Source organism: Misgurnus anguillicaudatus, chromosome 13, assembly GCF_027580225.2.
Source record: "Misgurnus anguillicaudatus chromosome 13, ASM2758022v2, whole genome shotgun sequence".
Lineage (NCBI taxonomy): Eukaryota > Metazoa > Chordata > Actinopteri > Cypriniformes > Cobitidae > Misgurnus > Misgurnus anguillicaudatus.
The window spans coordinates 6,195,986-6,215,531 of NC_073349.2; the positions used below are offsets into that span (position 1 = coordinate 6,195,986).

At 38.1% G+C, this 19,546-nt stretch overlaps 1 protein-coding gene across 1 annotated transcript in view; it reads right to left on the bottom strand.

Moving 5' to 3' along the window:
* The window catches only part of tspan2b (tetraspanin 2b), a 51,323-nt gene that overhangs the window by 20,758 nt on the left and 11,019 nt on the right, over positions 1-19,546 (bottom strand). The window contains exon 2 of the mRNA XM_055188494.2: positions 1,327-1,426. Within this exon, the coding sequence (XP_055044469.1) occupies positions 1,327-1,426 (100 nt within the window). The remainder of the gene's footprint in view (positions 1-1,326; positions 1,427-19,546) is intronic.

Sequence of the window (19,546 nt, forward strand, 5' to 3'; positions counted from 1 at the left end):
AATATTTAAATCCAAGGAAGTATATTCATGTTGCATTGGAAAAAACTTTTTCATGTTATGAACCTGTAAACATAACAGCTTTAAAAAGGTTAAAAATAAATATATTTTATTTTAATATTTATATTAATTATATTTTTATTATAATAATAATATTTTTATTGTATATATTAGCTTGTATTTTTTTAAATAAATTTAGGCAAAATATTTATTTTTTGCCATATGGGATATACAATTACAAATGTATTTGCTTGCCCTTGAAATACATTTAGAAAAATATGTTAATATTTAAAGGTTAAAACTAAATATATTTCCAAATCCAAAAATATATTCAATTGAGCATAAATTCTACAAAATATATTTAGCACATATATGTACAATATATTTTTTCCCAGAGAAATGTATTTTTTTGCCGTATGGGAGCATTGCGTAAATAAATAGGGACTGTGATAGCACTAAATGTCCAGCCGTCTAATAGCTAATAAAAACAGAGGGCTAACTATGGGCGTTCAGTGAAAATGTAATAGATGCCACATTTTTCCTCAGTGTATGATATGATTAAGTTATTGTTATTCTGTCAATATAAATATATGTATGCATATTTGTATAAAGACTGTGCTTGCATATGGAAAACAAGTTGTTAAGATTGTATGTGAGGCCATAAAGTGATACTTTCGTTATGAGATATTGATGTGGGTTTAAGTCTTGCTCTTTCACACTGATGTCTCACTACAGCCTCAAGCACTAACAAGCCACAAATGAGGGTGATGTCATTGACTAAAACAGGCCTTGAGGAGGTTGTTTGAGGATAAGAATGCTTTCTGATGTCAGAGAAGGTTGTGTCCTCCACATGCAGTGTTACTAACAGTAATGTGAAAGTCCAAACATCACTTTTTGTCACAAATATTATTGTAATTTTAGAAACAAACTATAATATTTAGTACAATGTTGATGTTCATAACCATGTTTTCATGTAACTCCTACTTGTATATGAGATGCTCATTTGTTTCCAGATAAATATTGATAAAAGCATCAGCCTTTTTTAATCCAGGAAGTACTATTTGTAATTCTTGTGGTGTTATTCATCTATGTACACCTTAAATGTCACTTCCCGTGACCCAACCACTCCAATGTGCATGAACTTTGGTTAGAAGGACATGGAAATGTTACCACCCAGAGCAGCTAATAACTCTTCCATCCAGCACCAGTAAACACAAAGAGTCTGTCTGTCTTTTTACAGTACATTTAAATAAGCCAGGGTGTGGGACAAAAACTATATTTTCGAAGTATGCATGTTTGAAGAAAGGTAGTATTTTGTTTGCTGCTTACCAATAAAGAATGTAGCTGGTCCTTTTTCCCCCAACAGAGAGACAGTATTCGAATCTAGTCTTAGCCAGAGTCCTACGGCCAGAACCAACGAACCCATCAGCTACCAGAGAAAGAAAAAGAAAGGTACTTTACAATATACACCCAACTGAATTGGAAAAAGAACAACCCAAATATTTTCCCCATCCCCAGTAATTATTTTAGCAGTTGCTGCAGTAACAGTCTAATACTAAAAAGTTTAACTCATATTAACTGGTACTGTACCAGTATTTTGTTAGGTAAGTGCACAGTAGGTACACTGTAAGTGCACACAGCGGTGATCCATGATCGCTGTCGTCTTTAGGAAACCAAAACATTTGTTATTTTCGACCAGGCATTTGTTCAAGAGTTCAGTTTAGCCACTAGCCAGACCATTAACTCATTCACCGCCAGCTTTTTGAGAAAAGTTGCCCACCTGCATTTTTGTGATTTTAACAAAATTTTCACAAAGTTCCTTGCAGGAAAAGTTATTTTCTATAAATATATAAACATACAAATTATATCAAATTAAAGAACACACCCTCTGCTTTCAAACAAACAATAAACAAACAAACAAAAAAACAAAATGGGGAAAAAACGTTTCATTATATATTTACTTTTTCTACTTAATTTAACCACTGATATATGGATATTTCTCTTAAAAAATACAACATTTTGAGCAAAAAGCTTAAAAAATTGCGTTTTTGTAAAGAAATTTATGTTAGAGATCAGACTCAGAATGACAATCAAACATAAAGGCAGTTAAAATAAATCATTAAATCTTTTTAACTTCCGTTTTTTGATAAATTCGGTTTGGCGCCATCTGGTGGATAAAAGCGGTATTACACTTTCACTTTGAAATTCGTCCAGAAAGGCATATTTATTAGTTAAATATGAACTCATAAATGACGAGATAACTCGTCAATGGCGGTGAATGAGTTTAACAAACAAAGACCGGAAGTTGCGTTCGATGAAACCATCTATCGTCTCGTGGGGGGATTGGCAACCTGTGCACATGTGCATAGTCGAAGCAACCTCAAAAAATGCTCTGTTTTTGCTTAAAAAACAAATATTATAGTACATCTAATGTCATGGTTTAATTGTTGATTAGAAATATGTTGTTTAACTCTTTCCCCCGCCATTGAGTTAACTCATCAATTAAGAGAAAACGCTTTCCTGCCAATGACGGGTTTTTTAGGCAATTCGAATTTTCGCTATTATCCATCAGGTGCTGCTCTTACCCAACTTATAAAACCCGTAAGTATTCCCTTAGGGCAAACAGTTCAAACTTTGTGTATGTTTTGAGGATCGCTCTGAAAGTCCTTCATAAAAATGCAATTACCTCAGATTTTTGCTCAAAATTTTTATTTTTAAGAAACCCATATTTGAGAGGTGATAAAAAGATAGCTTTTTTAAAAAACAATGGCGGTGAAAGAGTTAACTGTAATTTTAGCACATTATTATAGAGATATTTTTCTTTCCCCATTCAAGTATGACTAAAATAACTGCCTGGAGGTGTTACAAACTTAGCCGCCTAGTGCCGCAACTACTTTAAAGATATTTTGCTGTCGTCTAGTTAGTAACAGTCATATCCCTCAATGCCAAAATATGAATTTGGGATACGCACTGGGTTCCAAGTGATTAGGCGTGTTATCGTAGTAGTAAAGTGTTATCTTGAGTAAATAGCATTGTTATGCCAAAATAAAAAAATGCATTAAACTAGATTTATTGTTGCATTTTAACTGTTAAGTTTCAACATATAAGCTTTATAATTTAAGCATTGTTATGCCGACATGCATCGATAAAAAAATGCTTTAAAACGGGAGTAATTTTTGCTTTGTTAACATTAAGTTTCGACATATGAGCTGTATAATTTTAGCATTGTTATGCCGACATGCATCGATAAAAAACTGCATTAAAACGGAGGTTATTGTTGCATTGTTAACGTAAGTTGCAACATATGAGCTGTATAATTTAAGCATTGTTATGCCGACATGCATCGAAAAAATTGCTTTAAAAAGGGAGTAATTTTTGCTTTGTTAACGTTAAGTTTCAACATATGAGCTGTATAATTTTAGCATTGTTTTGTCGACATGCATCGATAAAAAATGCTTTAAAACGGGAGTAATTTTTGCTTTGTTAACATTAAGTTTCGACATATGAGCTGTATAATTTTAGCATTGTTATGCCGACATGCATCGATAAAAAATGCTTTAAAACGGGAGTTGTTGTTGCATTGTTAGCTTTAAGTTGCAACATACGATATATTTTTTTATTTAAGTCGCAACTTAGTTGTATAATCAGCATCTGTATAATGTTCTGCTAATAAATTGTGGGATAATGCAAAGCAGTCCCATCTTTTGTGTTTTGTATAATTGACATCAACGACTAGTCGACGTCAACTCCATCAACTTTGATGTCCTAACTGTCGACTTTAAATAATTTGAAGTCATTCAACCCCTAGTTCCAACACAAAATATTTTACAATAAAATAATAATTTCATTAAAATAACTCATTTGCACGATGTGCCAATTGTTTTATGTCACCATGCCCTCGGTTTATCTACCAATATACGCAGCCCTGCATGAAGTCGAACACAGAGCATTGATTAGATGAGAGATAGAGAGAGCAAATCAGCTTGGGGAAACTCTATGGCTAATTTTGACATGACATCTATATTTTGCTAATATGTTGTACTGTGTAGTTTACCTGGGCATGAACGTGAAGGATTAGTATTATTAATGCACATTCGACACCTTTTCTATTTATTTGTTTAAATATTATGTATGCAAGTTGCCTTTGCATGCTGTTCAGTTGTTAAAGAAGTCTAAACTTTGCTGGGAAAGGGGATTGTTTATTTTAAGTTGTTTGTAAAGTTTGTACAATAAAAAGGTTGTGTATTATGACTGCAACTGTCATGCATTCTGATTACTTCACTTCATTAGAATCATAGTATAATTTTTCTACAATATTCACTAATCATGACAGTAAAATTGGACATTCTAAGTCAATACTGCAGTGTTTCCTTTCTCAGTCAGTAGAAAATGTGGTTAACAACCAGTCATGCATGTCTCCTGCATGTTTGTGCAACTCTCTAGCAATATAACAAAATGCAGCGCACTACTCTTCCATGAAGTCAATTAAATAAACGCAGCGCTTTTTGACCATTAAAACGTGTTCTGTGTGATGACTACGTGGGTGATGTTGGCCGCGTTTTCACTCACTCGCTTGAGTTGACTTTTTTAGTTGTGGCTAGAAGAGATACTATGGCAAAGATCTCGCTGGATGAGCACCAAACCTACCCCTAAACCCCTATATTTCACGGGATTTAAGCCGAAGCTGTTTCTAATCTAGCCAGAACCACTGTTTCTTAGCCTAATCCTACCCCCCAAATCTACGCCTAAACCCAACATTTCACAGGATTTAGGCTTTAGCTTAGCCTAGAAATCTAGACGCACCCTAGCGGCCGCAAAATATATTTGCTGCCAGGGTTTAGTCTAGGCACTCACAATACACTTAACAGCTCCAAAAACCAAAATTTGGTCAGGCCAATCACATCGTGTGTAGCGTCTGTGGGGCGGGCTTAACATGATGACGACAGAGCTGCCTGCGACGGTTCCTACTTGAAAACAAAAAATGGCTGCTGCTGCTGGCGAACAGCTTTCTTTTGAAGCGGCTTTGGCCGCGACTCTGGAGGACTTAGACTTATGTTTTTCTTTGAGAGAAGAGCAAATAACCCTACTGAAGTCATTTTTAAGCAAGAAAGATGGTTTCGGAGTTTTGCCAACTGGTTACGGTAAAAGTTTGATATACCAATTAGCTCCACTGGTGGGGAAACGCATGGGACTCAGCCACAATCCGCTTGTGATTGTTGTTTGCTCTGATTGGTCATAGCGCTATCCTATTGCGTGCAGAGACATTTTGAGGGACAACCTTATATCCCGCCCCTTGCATTGAGCCGTTTGTGTGAAGAGTTGCCAGACCTTACATCTTGATGTAGGTCTGGCTAACCAGGCTAGCTTTAGCTATATCCCATCTAGCCAGAACTGCCGTTTTATTCCTACCCCCCAAACCTGACCTGAACCCAACATTTCAGGGGATTTAGGCCGAAGCTGTTTCTAATCTAGCCAGAACCACTGTTTTTTAGCCTAATCCTACCCCCAAATCTACCCCTAAACCCAACATTTCACAGGATTTAGGCTGTGGCTATATCCTGTCTAGCCAGAACTGCTGTTTTAATCCTACACCCCAATCCTGACCTGAACCCAACATTTCAGGGGATTTGGGCAGTAGCTGTATCCTATTTAGCCAGAACCGCTGTTTTTATACTAATTCTACCCTCCATACCTAACCCTAAACCCAACATTTCACAGGATTAAGGATGTACATGTATCCTATCTAGCCAAAAACACAGATTTAATCCTACACCCCAAACATGACCTGAACCCAACATTTCAGGGGATTTAGGCTGTAGATGTATCCTATCTAGCCAGAACCGCTGATTTTATCCTAATTCTACCCCCCATACCTAACCCTAAACCCAACATTTCACAGGATTTAGGCTGTAGATGTATCCTACCTTGCCAAAACCACTGACTTAATCCTACCCCCCAAACCTGACCTGAACCCAACATTTCAGGGGATTTAGGCAGTAGCTGTATCCTATCTAGCCAGAACCGCTGGTTTCTATCCTAATTCTACCCTCCATACCTAACCCTGAACCCAACATTTCAGGGGATTTAGGCAGTAGCTGTATCCTATCTAGCCAGAACCGCTGATTTTTATCCTAATCTTACCCCCAAACCCAAAATTTCACAGGATTTAGGCTGTAGCTGTATTCTATCTAGCCAGAACCACTGTTTTATCCTACTCCCCAAACCCAAAATCTCACAGGATTTAGGCCGTAGCTGTATCATATCTAGCCAAAACCGCTGTTTTAATCCTAACCCCCAAACCTGACCTGACCTTAACCCAACATTTCACTGGATTTAGGTCGTAGCTGTATCCTATCTAGCCAGAACCGCTGTTTTTATCCTAATCCCACACCCCAAACCTATCCCAAACCCAACATTTCACAGGATTTAGGTCGTAGCTGTATCCTATCTAGCAAGAACCTCGAGCAACAGCATGAAGAGATTCTCTATCTACTATGTAATAAGAAAATTAAAGTCAACATGTTCATTTTAAGGACTTAAGATTTTTACATTAAAATTATTTTCATATTTCACTTGAACACACACACACAAGCAGAAAATAAACAGTACAAAGCAAGCCAGCGCACAATGAAGTACAATTCATTTGTTTCATTTCATTTGATATCTTAAATAAAATAGTATTGATGAAAAATGGTAAAATTATGAGTTACATGGTTCTTTTCTTCATAAATAACTCATAACTTTAAACCTACAATTTTGAAACTGAATAAACAAGTGAGTACATGACAACTACTCAATGTATGATTTAACCCAGAATCGAATCAAAGGACAACCTTGGACGAGTGCCACCACCGGCGGCAATATATCCATTAGCTTATTCAGTCCTCTTAAATGTCAAAACAACATCTCTGAGATGTCAGAAGGACAAAGAACATCTAAAAGGCCAGAAAAATCTTATTACACATCCACGAAGATGATGCAAGACCAGCAAGAGTTTCCTCACCATCTGCTATCTCTAACAGCTGTCATATAACATAACCCCCATGCAGGTGTCATAACCCTCAACCGCTCAGTAACCCCACTGAACTGTAACATCATCCAAAATGACATCAGTGCTTTGCCCCACCCTGAGTCCCTTCCTATCATTATAGTGTCCTTTGGGCATAAGAGTTTATCTGCCTGTTTGTCCGCAAATGATACACTCTGGTATAGAAGACCTTAAGCATTGTGTGTCTGGATTACTTCAATTAATTTATACACTGATGTTTCTATACTACTTAATATATACACGTACACTGTTACATTGGCTAATATATTTATGCATTGCATGATGTGTATTGTAATATATTGTTCATTCAGAATGCAACAAGATTAATATGTGATAAGGAAGTATATCCTGCAGGAAGTTATACACTCCATCAAACCATTTCCCTAATCAGTTTTATCAGATTTATTGCTATAGCACTTTCCACAAATTAGCATTAGTGCAAGCAGATTTACAGTAAATACATATTAATACAGGCAGTAGACATAAAAGCTTTTCAACCATAAAATTCATGGTAGTGCAATACTAAGTGCCAAAACAATAGTTTGCAGGTTTGCATTCAGATCATTATATCCATAGTGCTATTTTGTATTACAATGTATATTAGCATTATAACTAATTCTTGTCTAAATAATTATAATTAGTTTCTAAACAAGTGTTCCTCTGTAGCTCAGTGGTAGGGCATTGTTTAATCAACACAAAAGTCATTGGTTGGCATTGAACCCAAGAAACACACGTTGTAAAAAATATGTACTTTGCAATGCACTGCAAGTCACTTTGGATAAAAGTGTCTGCCAAATGTGTAAGTGTAAAGTAAAAAGATGGCTAAATTGATGACAACTATAGTGAATTTAAACTATTTGAGAGAAAATAAAGGATGCACATTGTCATTTTATTCCAAAGTTTGTACCTACCTCAATGCTTTAGGAAAGAACATCAAATCAAGATACAGAAACAGAATACAGTATACTTTTTCTGAGACTATTACTGTTTAGTCACAGTAACATGATGGATAATATCTTAGGTCACACATGTAACATTGTTCCCTGAGAAGGGAACGAGACGAATAACGCTTTGCCTGACGCCTCTGAAGCACATATGTAGAATCAGTCTAATGGAAGGGACGGACGTCATAAGCAAGATGACGTAGGACCCAGAAAGCTATGAAGCTATGAGATGCAGCGTCTCGTTTCTTTCTCAGGAAACCATGGTTACATTAGCCATGTTAAAATTCAGAACTTTAAACGCTGGCCCGAGTCAAAAGACGTAAGTCTAGAATGGGCTGAAGACCGGCATCTTTTTTGGGTGGGCGATGCTTTCTCTCTGCCGTGCTTTATATGAAATTGAAGGCTGTGGGAAGTGCCCACAACAGAAAAGTTATATAACGCCTGTTGACTATCTACAAGCCTTCTGAAACCTCTAGATAACCAGGTTAACAGAATCGCCAAAAAGGGCCAAATGAGAATGCGGGCATCAAGAAGGAGGGTTTTATCTAATGGTTTAATGTCAATCAAATTGAGCCACACGCTCTGTGGCCGCCAAAGCAGACATAGACCGCCCAATAGCTCTAGCGGTTGCCCTGGTAACCCTCAGAGAAACATCCATGGCCCTACGGAGCTCTCTAATCTTTTTGGGACTTATTTCCTCTCCCTTGTCTAAATCCTAAAGCCAATCAGCTTGGTAAGCCTGCTGAATGGACATTGTATGCAGGCAGGCCCCAGCCTGACCTGCCAAAACAAACGCTGTACCTACTAAGGTCAAGGTGGGTCTACACGACATAGTGGGATGCAGGGGAGGCTTTAATGATGACGCATCCGAAGGAGACAGAGAGCTAGCAAGCGTCTGTTCGATCTCGGGCATTGCCGCGTTTTCTCTCGGCCTCAGCAGGTTGGAATAAAGCTAGGACTGAGGAGTAAACACATGGGCTGAATAGGGATTTGACCAGGACCTTGACAGCTCGCTGTGAAGATGCTGGAGAAAATTCAGCTAGGTTCCTCGACCATCACGCCTTCCAGGACGGCCAAAAACTTGGGAAACCCTGGTCATTGATGATCGGCTTAGCTTCACGGAGCATGTTGCCAGCACCGCTCGCCCTTGTAGATTCATCCTCTACAATATTAGGAAAATTTCCTAAATAAGCACGCTACGCAGGTCCGGGTTCAAGCTCTTGTCCTGTCCAGGCTGGACTACTGCAATGCGCTACTGGCAGGGCTTCCAGCCTGCACGACCAAACCCCTACAGATGATTCAGAATGCAGCGGCAAGAGTGGTTTTTAATGAGCCATAGAGGGCGCACATCACTCCTCTCTTTGTTAAGTTACACTGGCTTCCTATAGCAGCTCGCATCAAATTTCTCTCTATCTCTACATTTCTTAAAAAAATACTAACAAACCCTTGGCTATGTATATTTTGTTGGACTTAATGAGACTATTTCCAGTGCACTTATGTATTGCTGTTCTTGTTTTGCTATAATTGCTTCTATTGTTTACCTCATTTGTAAGTCGCTTTGGACAAAAGCGTCTGCTAAATGACAAAATGAAAATGTAAAAGGAAAGCTTCAACGAGAAGGCAGGAATATGGTCTTTAAAAATTGCTCGTCCAGCTTGCTCTGGGAAAGGGCAGATTTAGACTCAGTGAGCCAGTTAATAAGCAGCAGCTCGACCGCACGAGCCATAACCTCCGTAAGGAGGTGCAAATCAACCTCCTCAGTGCCGGATGGGTTTAGCGATGGACACTCGCTCTGGGCAGGAAAAACCCCAGCATGGGGTTCTGAGACCAGTAAGAGAGGACTGGAAGTAGTGGGTGAGGGAGGAGAAAGAACAGAACCGTCTCCAACTCTTCTGCTTAAAGCAACACCAAAGAGTTTTTTTACCTTAAAATAACTTTCCAAAAAAGTTTCAGTGGTTAATCCACTCAAAACAGGGTGAATGGCACTTTCACATTCGCTTTGCAGCCCTCTATCGGCCAAAACCGCACTAAAGAAGTTTCCAACCGTAGGGTAGTGGTCCTGTAGTTCGAGTGAAAACTACAACAACTTGCTTTACGGCAGACCTACAATCCAATCAGAGCCAGCTATGTGCAGTATTTACGACAGTGGAAATGAACAATTACGCTTCTAACCTGTAGGGGGAGCAAAGAGCAATAAGTCTTTAGTGTTGCTTTAATCCATCTGGTAACCCCAGGACAAATGACGCCACCCTGCCTCGACAAGAGCAGAACCCGAGCTCCGGCCTTCACAAGGTTTCAAAGAGCAAAAACGGGATCTTAGTGTGCACAGTGGCAACCCCTTGCAGTGCCGACAGTCAGCTGCCTCAGGAGCCAACTTGGCATGCTCCACATTCAAACAGCGGACACAGAAATCATGTGTATCCTTACCCGCAACAAAGCGAGAGCAAGGAGGGACACAACTCTTATATTTCTCCGCCATCTGCCATATCAACTTGAACTGAACTTGAACTACAAACGCACTTGCTGAAGGCAAAGATGCTTTCCTGCCTATGACGTCTGTCCCTTTCATTGGACTGATTCTATGTACATGATTTAGACGTGCCATGCAGAGGCGTTCCCAAAGCGTTACTTCAGCGACCCAGCACAAGTTCCCTCAAAAGGGAACTAGTATGCTGAGATAGTCGAAATTATGTAAAAACAGGAAATTATAGTTTGCATAAAGAATTTGCAATACATTAATATAACAATGCTGCAAGAAGAGGATGAATATGTAATGTATCCCCTGTCATCTGCCCTCAGTCACCAGAACTACATTACCCATGATCCTTTGCACCCCATTATCCATCATCTTTGATTAGTGTCATCACCTGTTCACTATTGTCTGGACTCCATCCTCATTGTCTTATTAGGCTTGTTTGAGATGAGCAAATTCTGCGCAGAATCGATCACCGGTATTCGCCACAAGATACATGCCGGTAAGAAAAGTGTCCGAGGGCGGTCTGCCTTGCTATGATGTCACACTGACGTGTGTCAAAAAACTCTCGCGATGGAGAGGGGGGCTCGTTGGATTCTGCAGCCGGGCGCAGTTGCTCTCCACCGACTGCATTGACAAAAAGCACAATGAAAAAGACTTGCTGGCGACAAAGCTTAATGTTCATTGGTCGGGGGATGTCAGCTGATGACTAAAAACTCTAATTCCTGTAGTAGTTTCTATATTAATTCAATTGTTCTTTACTTATGACATTTATATTATTAATGAATTAATTTAAACTTTTGTATTGTTGCAAAATAATTTGTACTGTAAGCTGTTTATATTTCACACAGAAAGGAATTTGTATTACCACTAGACTTAAGTTAGGGCGGTTTCACATTTGGTGCGATTGCCTGGTCCGAACCCGAGTTTGATTGCTCACCCCTCCCCATGCCCCCTATGGACTGTCTTCACATATTATTTTTACCTCCGAACCGCGTTACGCTTGCATCATCAAGCTGCAGCCGGCGCGTTCTCATGTTGCTTGGCAACCGCTTTAAACGAGAAGACGACAAGCGTGATTGACGAACTGCAAGCAGAGAGATGATTTCTGAATGCCTCTGCAAAAATTGAAGTCGGCGGACAGCCCGTTGTCATCAAAACGACTTTAGTATGTTTGGGGAAGACAGACGCGAGTGCGTTTCGGTATTATTTCAACAAAACCAAAGTTTCAAAAAATAAGAACAAAAGTCAAGCAAGCATTCTATGCAATTTGTTGTCAAGGTAAGTGCACGTACACAAACACACACGTCTGTTTTGGTGGGACATTCCATATAATACGTAATTAACAGCGGTTCACTTCCGCGATTTGGTACGATTGCGCTCACATTAGCAGCGAACCGATCTGGAGTTCACATGAACCAGACCTCAGACCACTCTTTTTAAGCGGCCTCGAGTACGTTTCGTGGGTGCGCACCTGAGTTCGGAAGACAGCGTTCACATCATCCAAATGTACTGAACTCTGATGTCAATCGAACCCGGGTGCGCACCAAAAGTGCTAATGTGAAAACGCCCTTAGAAGTAGCCTTTTCCAGTATTGAGCAGTTCACCTTTGTTGATTCTCCTTATAAACATCTTAATGTAAATGCATTTGTTGGTATTTCAGTTGCATCTATTTAATCCGCGATAAAATACGTGAACGCGATCTTTTCCATTGCTGATATTTGCAGTCCACAACACAGCGAGATTCAGGACACATCCGGCTTGCATGCACTTTTTCACTCCTCCCCTTATTGCAGCCGCCTACTCTCACCTAAATTTCAGGCAAGGCAAGCCGCATCTCAAACAAGCCTATTCTTTGGTCGGTTCTCATTAATGTTATGTGTATATTTGCTTGTCATCTTGTTCATCTGTTGATTAAAGTTCTATGTTAATTGTTCCCTGTCGTCCTCCTCGTCTATTGTACACATCCTGTGACAGAATACAGTAAAAAAAGTTTTCAATTTGAAGCAACTGTCTTTCATGCCAGATGAGTAAGAAAAGCCAGACTTGAGAGCTGAGGCCAGTTTCCACTCTTAAAATTGTCTGATGGGTACATTTCTACTTTAGTTGTTTTACATGTATGGAAAAAGGTTTTATTGAATGTTTTATGGCGTCTTTAAATAAACCATTTTATGACACATTTTATGTAAATTGCATAACTGAAACAAAAGCGGTTTTAATTTATGGTAAAAAAGAACCAAGCAATGATTAAAGTACCAGAAAGTTCTTTGATTGCTTTGAGTGGAAAGCTGAACACACTATAAACTCATCTCACATGTACTGTGAGTTTGTTATATTTGAAAGAGCTTTTTGTAAACAAAAAACAATTAGGTTGAAAATAAAAGATGGAACATTTAATACAGAGACATTATGAATCAAGAAAAACAGAGAAGAAAAAAGAAGGAAAGAAAGAATCACTCTATTCAAATTCAGGAAAAGCTGATTAGATCTCCTAGCAGAAAACTTTGAGCTATGGAAAGTTTTCAAGCTCAAAAGTGTTCATGTGGTTTACTTAAAGGTGCATTGTGTAACTTTTAGAAGGATCTTTCATTATACATAACTCTATTATCAGTGGTGTATTAAAGCAATAAGCCCCAAGTAGCAGTGGGTTACCAGTGCATTTTATTACAGCCAAGGGGTGTTGTTAGGCAGGACGCGAAGCGGAGTTGCTTTTAAACCGTTGCTTTTATAAAACGGTTACTTTATATACATAGCAGGATTTCATAAAATAAAACACAAATAAGTTGTAATTATATTAGTACAAATATTACTCTTCCGCCAAACAAAGAAGTTCCTCAAAATCAAGTGTGGCTGCAACAGAGCGCAGTTCACAACCAACAGATATGCAGGCAAAGACACAATGAGAATATAATGTAAGACTGTGGTGTTTATTTTATAAATCAACATTCATCTAATTTAATTCATACATTAACATTTATATCGTGCAACTGTTGAAGTGATGATCAAATATGCTTGGGAGCATGCTTTAACTCTTTCCCCGTCAGCGTTTTTTTTTTAAGCTGCCACCCAGTTTTAGTTTAATGCCTTGCAGAAAAAATATCTTCTTTAAATAAACATAAAATATCAAATAAAAGAACAGACCATCCGCTTTCAAACAACAAGAACAACGATAAAAAAAGTTTCATCCTACCTTCATTTGTTCTCTTATCAGTTATCACCTCTCAAATTTTCAGCTAAAAGCGGAGATTATTCCATTTTTGTGAAGAACTTTTGTAAAAGATCAGATTCAGAGCCATCAAAACTTACACGTCACACTAAATCCACCACAACGCTTTTGTGTCGAGTGAATGCGTCATTGTTTAATTTGGGTAAGATTGCCATCTAGTGGATAATAGCTGTTGTGTCGAGTGAATGCGTCAGTGTTTACGTTGGGTAAGATTGCCATCTAGTCGCGTCGTGCCTAACTACGCCCCTTAGCTGTTATAAAATGCACTGTAACCCCACTGCTTTGCGGGGTTTATTGCATTTATAAAACAGTTACTTCATATGCATAGCAGGGTTTCACAAAATGAAACACAAATAAGTTGTAATTATATTAGTACAAATATTACTCTTCCGCCAAACAAAGTAGTTCCTCAGAATCAAGTGTGGCTGCAACAGAGCGCAATTCTTAAGCAACACAGACGCAGCAAAGACACAATGAAAATATGATTAAAGACTGTGGTGTTTATTTTATAAATCAACATTTATCTAATTTATACATTAACATTTATATTGTGCAACTGTTGAAGTTATGATCAAATATGCTTGGAAGCATGCTGAACTTTTTCCCCATCAGCGGGTTTTTTTTTAAGTTGCCACTAGGCTTGCCGCGATAGTCGGTGAAACGGTGATAACCGGTGCTTCAGCCTCTCACCGGTTAGATCACTTGCCCACCGCGACACCGTCGTTTTGATATTTTTGTGTAATTAAATCATTTAGTTTCGTTACAGAGAGCAAACACTTACAACTGAATGTGTCTGCTGCGGAGCTGAACGCGCGTCACGTCACAGAGCAGCAGGTGTCAGATTTCATTTATTTCTGTCAGAGTTTGCGAGGCGAGCTGACTGACCAGATGATGACAGAAGCCGCGTGCTTACTCGTTTTTGTTATAATATACATATATGATGTTTAATATAAACGAGATCGTTTTTTTGTTGTGTTTTTCATCAAGAAAAATATTAAACCCATCATTCAAGCAGCACTTTTATGGAGAAGTAGCCGGTTGCTCTGCTTGGGACTGGCGGGTTCTTTGAGAATTACCTGCGCACATTGACTCAAGCACTTAATTAAACCAGCTGTTGCACTCGCATTGCACGCAAATTCATACGCGATTTAACGCAGCGTACGCAAGCAATGCATTTAAACAGTTGCGTAATTCAAAAGTGTAAGTAAAATGTGCACGTCTGCATGCGCATTTCTAAGCCCCTCCCACCCGGTGATACTGGGATCACCGAGTTTGTGACGCGCCGATTAACCGGTGGGAAAATTACATCACCGCGGCAACCCTAGTTGCCACCCAGTTTTAGTTTAATGTCTTACAGAAAAATTATCTTCTTTAAATAAACATAAAATATAAAATAAGAGAACAGACCATCCGCTTTCCAACAACAAGAACAAAAACCGTTTCATCCTACCTTCATTTTTTCTCTTATCAGTTATCACCTCTCAAATTTTCAGCTAAAGCGGAGATAATTCCATTTTTGTGAAGAACTTTTGTAAGAGATCAGATTCAGAGCCATCAAAACTTACACGTCACACTAAATCCACCACAACGCTGTTGTGTCGAGTGAATGAGTCAGTGTTTACTTGGGTAAGATTGCCATCTAGTGGATAATAGCGGAAATATCAATTTAAGACAAAAACAACCCAAAACAAACCAGAACGTTTTCTCTTTATTGACGAAATGACTCAACAATATTTATTGACATTTATCTGGATATCGCCATAATTGTGCAAATGTAGAAAAATAAAAAAATGATTAAAGACTGTGGTGTTTATTTTCATAAATCAGTACGCAGCAACAGTGGCGCAGTGATACTTGTGATGCGGTCTGAACCGTGGGTTTACCGGTGTATTTTATCACGGCTTTGAACGCGTTTCAACCAATCAGAATGAAGAAACAGAACGAGCCGTTTTATAAAAGAACTTGCATAATGAACTGTTGTTTTATTACCTTAAAAATTGACTGTTTTTGTACATACACCGCGGGACCCCTTTAAGTACATGGAAGTCGTTTTACCGCTGCAATGTTTCTACAGTAGCCCTAAACAGACAAACTGCTCTATAGAGCGTGTTTCATTACTGTGTTGTCTCAGACGATGACATGTTTGTCCTGTGGCGGCTCCCATAGCTTTACTATGCGTTTCAAAGGGGGGGGGGGGATCAGCGATACTTTAATTAGTGAGATTCTGTGTAACATTCTGTATTCTACCATTGGAAAACGGTCAACTTGGCAAGCCTACGTCGCCTCAGGCAATCACATTGATCAGTGACATTAATGGTGGGCGTTCAGTAAGAAGCTTTTATCCAAGTGGTAAATTTTTATTAATATTTGTGTTTCCTGGGTTTGAACCCATGACCTTTTGTGCTGCAAATGCAATGCTCCACCACTGAGCTATATAGGAACATACAATGGTGGTTTATTCAGCTTACTAAAGCCTCTCCTCCATTGACTTCCATTCAAAGAAAACAGTCTCTCCTTTCCTGCGTACGGCAGCGCTATGCGTTTTTATGCTAAGCTTGCAGGCTTCCCTAAAGGGGCATTGGAGAGGTAAGCCGCGGACTGAGCCGTTGGTTACAATTCACAGTCTCACCGCTAGATGCCGCTAAAAATCCACACAGGGGACCTTTAACTTCCAATATTAGTACAATGTCCGAAACAACAAAAGCTGTCAGTGGTGCGCTACCCTTTTAAAAAGTGCACATTTGTACATAAAAAGTGCATAATAAAATCTCAAGAGGTACATATTGGTACCAAATGTGTAAATATGTGTAACTACATCCAGTGGCGGCTCGTGACTGCTCATCCGAGAGGCTCTAATTCAAAATAAGTGTTCGGAGTGTCACGTGTGTGGTCCCCTTTTCCGAAATATGCGTGTTGAGAGATCCTGTGTGCATCACGTGTTTTGTCGAAATAAGTGCCTGCTGCACACGCGTCAAAACCGTTTATGATAAAAGAGACGCTCACATTCCCAAAATACACAGAAGACACTTCCTTGACAGTAAACTCTGATTACACATGAGATTATGCGAGTATCTGGCAAACGCCAGCATCTCTTTTATCATAAACCCTTTAGACGCATCTGCAGCAGTCACTTATTTTGGCATGACACATGATGCACATAGGATCACTCGACACACAGAACACATATTTTGAAAAAAGAAACTACAAACATGATGGGCTACATACATGTTGTGACGAACTTCGCATTGAGCGCCCTCGAAAAAAGAAGTCACCGGCCGCCACTGGTACCTTCCCAGTGACAGCTGTTGTACCACTTGTCTGAGAGTATAGCACATTAGCTTAAAACTGTTATGGTAACTTTACACAATGAAAAACAATGCTATATTTAATGTGGCACTATTAGTTAACAGGAACAGAAAAAAATATTAGAAGAATTGTTAAGATTGGCAAAAAAGCATATAGAAAATACTAAATATCTCAGTTTACAACAAAAACAAAATCACACCAACAAAAATAACAAAATATCACCACTCTAGTCTAAAATAGCACATAAATACCACATACTGTATATAAATATAGTAATCTCCTAACATGTACTACCAAAGCACTTATAGGACATAAAGACTTCTTCATAGTTATAATTACATACAGACAGCAGATGAGAGTATGGTATGATTTATTGTAAGAGGAAAAACAGAACAGATAGAGCGAGAAAATGATCTATTGTCTGTTGCTCAGGGGTGTGGTCAGAGTATCAAGGGACTCTCATAGACATTATGCTGTTTCCTACCACCTGCTGCTTCTGCTTTGTGTAAATGTTGTTTATCTCAGGTCTTATTTTACAGGCTAAAACCTACAGTGTGATTTAGCAAACCACCTGTCCAATTTTGCCAACCTGAGTCAGTAAAACAGCAGAATCTCCCACATATACACACAACATACTGCAACGTCTCATGTAATAATATATCAATTCTTAATATAAAATCCTACATTTTTAAAATTAAAATGTAAAAAAGAATAAAATAAATAAAATATTCCTAATAAGCATTGTGTTTGGTTTTCATTAAACATGTCTAAACAGAACCTTCTGGAGAATCAAAAAGTGACTAAAATGACCTGGATCATGTTATCATGCATCTCTCAATATGAGACCAGTTAACACCCAGGGGTCAAGATGTCAACATTGTATAGATATGATAATGCAGTTATGAATATATCTAATATACGTCAATTCACCTAAGCCAAGTTATGGCGACTCTGCACTCTGACCGATAATGGGTAAATATTGGACAGAACATATGCTGGGTTAAAAATGACCCAATGTTGGGTTGTTCTTTTGCAACCATTATATAATCTATTGATGAGAACATCATTTGACATCCATAATAAATTCATTAAAAGGTAAAGACCTCAGAGGGTCCCAGACTGAAGAGGAAGTTTTGAGTTGTGAAAGTTACAGTATATTATCAGTATATGAACCAGGGTCATTTATCATAAAAGATCAAGGAAACTTGGATTCTTCTTTAAAATGTATTTCTTCTAGAAAGGAAAAGGTAGTCAATGCAAATAGGCTAGTACAGAAGAGATCTCTTTTCCTAGTTCGCACTGAAATCTACACAATCAAGGCTATAACAAAATTTATTTATTTTTTAAATGTATAGCTTGCAATGCTATAATAAAGTCAAAAAGAAAACTAGTCATTTAACTTATTCCCTGCCAGCCTTTTTTTGAAAAGTTGACTGCCAGCATTTTTTTGTGATTTTCACAAAATGCCTTTCAGGTAAATTTTCTTCTAAAATATATATATATATATAAGCATACAAAAGTATCAAATGAAAAAACAGACCCTCTGCTTTCAAACAAACAATAAACAAACAAACAAAATGGGGAAAAAACATTTCATCCTATCTATATTTTTTTCTCTGCTTATAAATTGGTATTTTTATAAATATGGGTATTTTTCTTTAAAAATATATTTTTTTAGCAAAAAGCTGAAATAATTGCATTTTTGTGAAGGAAATTTGAGATCAGATTCAGAACGATTATCAAAACATACACAGAGTGTAAAAATAAATTGCTTCAGTTTTTTATTAAGTGCGCCATCTAGCGGTATTATATATAACCAAAAACTCTTCAGGAACATGTTTTTTCATGCAAATGTTTTCTCTTAATTGACTAGATAACTTTAACTGTGGTTGGCTAAAAGAATAAGTAATATACACTTAGGATGGCTTGAAGGGGATTGAATATGGGTTCATTTACATTTTGGAGTGAACTACTCCAACTTTCTCTTCATTTAAAGTCACTAGAAAACTTCAGTGGCCAAAATTCATTAATCTGCTCATCAAAATCAACAGAGAACAAAAAAATTCAAACAAATTGAGTAACTTAGAGAGCATGGAATTTAAATCCAAATCCAGTGATGGAAGCAGGAGGGCCAAAAAGAACTACCCCAGGTTCAATAAAAACCTTTTTGTTAAATCACAGTGTGCATGTGGGGTTGTATACGGAGTATGCTCACATCTGCTTTGTTTTTGCTTTGTTAGATCTTTCTTTCTGACCTCACACACTTATGTTTTTCTGTTCCCCAGAGAGTTCAGCTGTACAGAATGGCAGTGTTATTAATAATTAATGATGCTCTCAGATTTAACATGCATCATGAGAATGTGGCTTACTTTCAACTGACAGTCAAAGACAGGACATTTTCAATTTGACTTATAAGACAGGCAAGATGTATAAAAAAGTCCATATTCTTAAATAAATCCAGATAATCCAGATAATTACGTCACCACCATGTCATCCAAAAATGTTGTCTTTCTTTGTTCAGTCGAGAAGAAAACATTCAAGGTTTTTTTATT